The 6,476-nt window shown below is 47.3% G+C and overlaps 1 protein-coding gene across 1 annotated transcript; it reads left to right on the top strand.

Moving 5' to 3' along the window:
* The first annotated feature begins 445 nt into the window (after positions 1 to 445).
* LOC130490265 (SCAN domain-containing protein 3-like) lies at positions 446 to 5,497 on the top strand. Its single transcript, XM_056864128.1, has 3 exons — positions 446 to 1,165; positions 1,514 to 1,634; positions 5,478 to 5,497. Exons 1-3 carry the CDS (start codon positions 446 to 448, stop codon positions 5,495 to 5,497), a joined length of 861 nt encoding a protein of 286 aa, XP_056720106.1.
* Positions 5,498 to 6,476: the final 979 nt, after the last annotated feature.

The raw sequence follows: 6,476 nt of genomic DNA, 5'->3' as shown, positions 1-6,476 counted from the left end.
CTTTTTCACACAGTGTATAGTTAATTTGTGGAGCTCACTGCCAGAGAATGCAGTGATGGCTGCCAATTTGGAAGGCTATAAAAGGGGAGTGGACACATTCATAGAGGACAGGACTCAATGGCTACTACTCACAATGGCTACTGGTCATGAGGGACACCAACTCCACCCACTTACAGAGGCAATATTCCTCTCTGTATCAGTTGCTGGGGAGCACAGGCAGGAAGACGCTGTTGCAGTCATCCTGTTTGTGGGCTTCCTAGAGGCAGCCAGTCAGCCACTGTGTGAACAAAATGCTAGAATTGATGGGCCTTTGGTCTGATCCAGGATGGCAATTCTTATGTTCTTTTTCTATCTGTTTTTTGTACAGGGAGAAGCCAAATCTAGAACATTGTAATTCGTTGTTACAGTTTTCCATAGGAAACACCTCATCAAGTGATCATCCAACATGAAAATGCAGTGGCAAAGGACAACTTCAGGGGAGGCACCAAAGGTGATAGTAAAAGCCCCACAAGTTCTTCAGACTGGAAGTATCGGAGAATTCCTTCGAAGGAGACCAGGAGATTTGATGCATCAGCAAGCAGGGGAGGTTTCCCTTTCCCTCGCACAGTGGGAAGCCCAGTGGCAGGAGTTCCTCAGGACAGTGGAAAACCCTAAAACTGGGTGGGGAATCACACATTTGGCAGAGAATCCTTCCCCCTGGGAGGATGCCAAGGCCTTTCTGGCCTCCTTTGAGCGAGTAGCCGAAGCCTGTCAGTGGCCCCAGGAAGAGTGGGCGACCCGACTCCTGCCAGCTCTCAGTGGAGAAGCTGAGCAGGCCTTTAACGATCTGGATGTCAGAGACAGAGAGGATTATAGGAAGGTGAAGGCAGCCATCTTCCAAGGGGATGCCCTAAGCCGAGAGAAGCAGCGTGAAGAGTTCAGGCGTTTCTGCTACCAGGAGGCCGAGGGGCCAAGAGGGGCTTACAGCCGACTGCGGAAAATGTGCCTTGGATGGCTGAGAGTGGAAAATCACAGCAAGGAGCAGATCCTGGAGCTCTTGATCCTGGAGCAGCTGCTGAGCATCTTGCCCCCAGAGATCCAGAGCTGGGTGAGGGAGAGAGGCCCCGAGACCTGCTCCCAGGCAGTGGCCCTGGCTGAGGACTTCCTCTCAAGGCAGGAGCAACAGGTGAGGCCTTGTTGCTGTGCGGGTCCTGAGTGCGGGAGTGCCTGGGGTGGAGCAGGAGCTGAGATCTCTGTCCATATCGGGGCAGAAGGGGAATGCCATGGAGTGATGATGTGGTCTGTTGTCACCTCCTTGAGGATCAGGCTGATTCCATGTTCCTTTTACAATTCTGGCCCCAAAAGGTGTTTCTCAAAAGGTATATTAATTGAAGAAACCCCATCCTGATTTCTCCTTCTCACACAGCAGTGGACCTGCTAAGCTTAGGGGCAGGGAGCAAAACCCTTCCCTTTCTCTCCCCCATCATCCAGTTCTGTCACTCTGCCCTGAAAGGATCCCTCTCTACCACCACAGGTGCCCTTGGAGGAGGCAGCTGGGAGTGGCTCTGAGGCAGGCCAGGCTCCATCTGAGAGTGAGCAGAGGCATCCCTTAATGGCTGTCAAGGAAGAGGAGGATGGAGAGCCCAGCCTGGTTGGTAAGGAGGCCTTCTGGGACTTGGGATCGGGGAGGCTTATTCTGAAGCTGAGCCAGACTTGCAGAAAAATACAAAAAGTATTTTTAAAAGATGGGAGTGAAATTTCCTACAATCTGACAATGCTGACTGACATCTCGGGAAATCTCAGGTGATCACAGTCCTTACTATGGGCTTGCCTAGCAACTGAGGCACCAGATCCTTGGCCTAGGCAATCCAGATCACAATGTCTGGGACAGGAACCCGAAGTGGTGAATGGGACACAGCAGAGGAAAAGCCAGGAAGACGGACACAGGAGGTTTCTACGTTGGGATAAGCACATGCAATTTCCCGGTTGGTGTTGCAGCTACCAATGCAGCAGCAACGGGGCTTCCATATGGAAGGTCACCAGCTTGCCTTTTAATAAAAACATTCACAAGGTGTTTGTCAAAATTCAAAATGCAAGTACTATATGAGACAGAAACAGTGCAAAGCAGGAATTTAATACTGCAGAAAAGTGATGGAAAAACTTCTCATCGGAGGAGAATTCCATCACTTTGGGGCTACCACGGAAGAGGCCTCGCTCTTGATCGAGACCAGCACCTTAACTTATGCTCAGAAGTGAACCTGTATACGATTCAGAGATTTCAGAACATTTGAAATATTTTTCACCAACACACAGCCCTCTGTGAGCCCTTCTTTAAATCAAACAGAAATGTGTTTTTGTGGCTGAGGGGCAGAGAGGAGGGAGGGCCACCGATTCCTAGGGGCAGTAAGGGGGGCAGTGTTAACTGCTGGTTGGATTTAGAGACCTAAAAATATCTGTATTACCTACCCCCCACACACACACACACAAACCAAACTGCCATTTCTTGCTGTAAATTCAAATCAGGCAACCAGAAATGTAAGGAGGGGAACCAAAAGCAGGTAAAACATGCATAAGAACTCAAGAAGAGCCCTGCTGGGTCAGACCAGTGGTCCATCTAGTCCAGCATCCTGTTTCACTGTAGCCAACCAGCTCCTCTGGAGGGCCAAAAACAAGGCCTAGAGGCCAAGGCTGAGGTTTGCTGCCTCAGAATGTGGAGGTTTCCTTCAGTCACCATGGCTAGTAACCGCTGATAGACCCTCTCCTCCATGAATCTGTCTAATCCCCTTTTAAAGCCATCAGTACCTGTGGCCATCACTACATCCTCTGGTAGTGAATTCCACATTTTAATCGCTCATTGTGTAAAGAAGTATTTCCTTTTGTCCATCCTAAATCTGCTGCCCATCAGCTTCATTGGATGCCCTTGAGTTCTAGTATTTTGGGAGAGGGAGAAAGAGTACTCTTTTATCAACACCTATGATCCCTCCCAATGTTTCAAAACCAGCAAGGCTTTTCTGCAAGAGAACTTGACTTTGGGGAGATCATTCATGATTTTGCAATGGAAAGGGCCAGAAAAGTAAGACTTTAAAGTGAGTTGCTTTGTTTCTAAAGTGTTTGCAGTGTAGGCTTGCCAGTTCAACCTGAGAAATTCCTGTACATTCCTGAGAAAAGCAGTTTGGGGAAGGAGCTCAGTAGAGACACAATGCCAGTAGAGTCAGCTTTCCAAATCACATATTTCCTCTAGGGCATTGGTTCTCACTCCATGGCTTGCGGGTAGCCACATTTGCAATGATCATAAGCCAGAACAGCTGTAGGACCAATGCTTCACCCCATCAAAAACCCGGCTTTGCTGGGGAGGGCAGGATATAAATTTAATAAAATAAATATAGAAGAAGAGGAAGAGTGTTTTTTATACCCCACTTAAGGAGTCTCAAAGTGGCTTACAATCACAATCTTTTCCTCTTCCCATAAAAGGCACCTTGTGAGATAGGTGGAGCTGAGAGAGTTCTGAAAGAACTGTGACTAGCCCAAGATCACCCAGCAGGCTTTATGTGGAGGAGTGGGGAATCGAACCCAGTTCTCCAGATTAGAGTCTGCCACTCTTACCATGCAGGCTCTCAGTGATATGCAGCTGCAGGTCATGATGAAGCTGCAATTTATGATAACATTTGGTGTTTATCCATGAATACCAGAGAAGAAAAGCAGGTATGGCATGTCCAGTGTAAGGGTGGAGGAAGAACCCCCACACATTTCTCTGTAAAACAGATATGAATGCATTCCCATTTAAGGGAGAGGAAGGGGGGAATGTACATCATATGGCCTGGCTGGGCAAAAGGTGTGACCTGCCATGCACTTGAGGCAGGAAACAGGTTCTGACAAAGGCAACAAAATATGCACACATCAGTTAGGAGGGACCTGTTTGAGTCATGGCTTCTTGGCAGGGTGGTAACTGGATCTCTCTGCCTTTTTTCAAGCAGGTGATATGCAGGAGAATGAAAATGATGGGGGGATCCAGGTTCTGTTGTTGGAAAAATGCAAGAATGAAGACATCAGCAATCAAGATGGACAAGAGAGGCAGGAGAAAAGCCACATGGTGGAGTGGAAAGATAACCCCATTCCTTACCAACGATGGGACATCCAGGAAATCCTAGTACAAAAAGAAAAGGCAACCCAAAAGAGAAGGAACAAAGGCATCCGTGCTGACCTGAGAATCCACACAGGGAAAAATCAAAATGAAAGCATGGAGTTTGGAAAGAGCATCAGTCAGAGCACGAACGTTATTTTACATCAACAAATTCCCTCAATGGAAAAACCTTATAATTGCTCAGAGTGCGGAGAGAGCTTCAGTCGGAGAACAACCCTTACTTCTCATCAAAGAATTCACACAAGGGAAGAGCCAAAAAAAGCTGCAGAATGTGAAAACAGGCACAGTGGAAGATCACACCGTCATAAGCATCAGATAATCCACACAGATAATCCAAATCAATGCTCAGAGGTTGAAAATAACTTTAGTAACCTTAGTGCACAACTGAGAAAACACACAGTAGAGAGACGGTATCAATGCTCAGAGTGTGGTAACAGGTTTAGAAGAGCATCACACCTTCAGCAGCACCAGACACTCCATACAGGGGAAAAACCGTTTCAGTGCTCAGAATGTGGGAAGAAGTTTACTCGGGCCTCATCACTGCGGCAGCACCAAAGAATCCATACGGGAGAGAAACCTTATGAGTGCTCCGAGTGTGGACAGAGATTCATCCTCAGTTCCCACCTTCAGCGGCATCAGACAATCCACACAGTTGAGAAACCATACCAGTGCTCAGAGTGTGATAAGGCCTTCTGTCACCGCATAGGCCTCACTGTGCATCAGAGAATCCACACAGGGGAGAGACCTTACAAGTGCTCTGAGTGTGGAAAGAAGTTTAGCCATTCATCATATCTGCTAAAGCATCAAAGAATCCATACAGGGGAGAAACCTTACGAGTGCTCAGAGTGTGGAAAGAGATTCAGTTTCCGCTCCCGCCTTCAACGGCATCGACAGATCCACATGCCAAAAGCTATGTAGCTGCTCTGTTTGCAGCAAGGGATTTTCTGCTAAGTCAGAATTGGTGGCTCAGATCTCTTTCATAGCATATAGCACTTTTGATTAGCTTTGGCTGATAAACCAGCTGCAGCCATTCCTCACAAAGCATGATGAGGCCACAGTGATCCATGCTCTGATCACATCCTATTATCCTAATGTGCTGTACGTGGGGCTGCATTTGGAAATGATGTGTAAACCTCAGCTGGTCCAAAAGGGAGGGCCAGCCCTTTGTGAGGGGTTGATTACAGGGATCGGAACACACCCATGCTGAAAGAGTTGCACTGGCTCCCCATCTGTTTCTGAAGACAATTCATAGTACTGGTTCTTACTTTTGAGGCCCTCAGTAGCTTGAGGCCAGGGTACCTGAAGGACTGTCTCCCCAGCCTCGCAAGCCCTGTTCTCTGTGCCCCCACCTTCACAGGTGAGGAAGGTGGCAGCTAAGGGCAGGGCATTTTCTGTGTTAGCCCCCTCAGAATGCACTCCCCCTCGAGACTCACCTGCTACATGCTTGGCTGTCTTCTAGGCTCCAAGCCAAATAATATAACCACAATAATGGTTATTGGCCCTTTGAGATTCACCTGCTACGTGCTTCACTGTCTTCTAGGCTCCAAGCCAAATCATATACCCACACTAATGGTTATTGACCCCTCGAGAGTCATCTGTTACATGCTTGACTGTCTTCTAGGCTGCAAGCCAAATCCTATGCCCACAATAATGGTTATTGGCCCTTCTCCCTCGTTCTGGTGTTGTTTATGTGTTTTTATTGAATTATTTTATAATTTTAAATGTTTTTAACTGGTCAAATGTTTTGATGTTATGTTCACTGCCTTAGGGACCCTGATCAGGTGGAAAGGCAGCATAGAAATGTGTTCAAGGTATAAATAAAATACTTTTTTAAACCCAGAATTTAATGAGGGGGTTATCTTTCCAGCTGTTTTTATTGTTTACTTCTAGTCTGAAGTCTGTTTTATGGATAGTTTTAGAATCTTTTTATGTCCCAGAGCTTGATTTTATGTATATTCAGAGTATGGAAAGAATACCTTAGCTCAAAGAACCGACATAGGGGAGAGCACTATAACACTGTATAAATAAGGTGGTCCCCAACATGGTGCCCACAGGCACCTTGGTGTCTGCCAACACCAAGTGTTGGTAGAAAAGGGGCAGGGCTTCTGACCAGCAGTCCATTGGAGATCTAATTGGCAGTGCAGATGTTTCAGGGGCAGCTGCCACCACAGTGTTGGTTTTACTCTCACTCGTGCTTTTCCCCCAGTGCATTTTAAAAAACCACTTCTGCCCTGCACTTGGGCTTTGTCTGTGTGTGGCTCTGCCTTCAAAGGCAGCCAATTTTTTGGTTGGATCTGCCTCACATATAGGGTTGCCAGCTTCCTCTTTACAACCGGTGGGAGGTTTTTGGGCAGAG

The sequence above is a fragment of the Euleptes europaea genome, chromosome 1, assembly GCF_029931775.1.
Source record: "Euleptes europaea isolate rEulEur1 chromosome 1, rEulEur1.hap1, whole genome shotgun sequence".
NCBI lineage: Eukaryota > Metazoa > Chordata > Lepidosauria > Squamata > Sphaerodactylidae > Euleptes > Euleptes europaea.
Note: the sequence above shows the minus strand (reverse complement) of the source record. Positions and strands in the feature narration are given on the sequence as shown.

Excerpts from the sequence above, each read along its gene's own strand:
- LOC130490265 (XM_056864128.1), top strand. The coding sequence starts at position 446 with ATGAAAATGCAGTGGCAAAGGACAACTTCAGGGGAGGCACCAAAGGTG. Across the intron at positions 1,166-1,513 it reads TCTCAAGGCAGGAGCAACAG|GTGCCCTTGGAGGAGGCAGC; the intron begins GTGAGGCCTTGT and ends CTACCACCACAG. Across the intron at positions 1,635-5,477 it reads TGGAGAGCCCAGCCTGGTTG|GTGAGGAAGGTGGCAGCTAA; the intron begins GTAAGGAGGCCT and ends CCACCTTCACAG.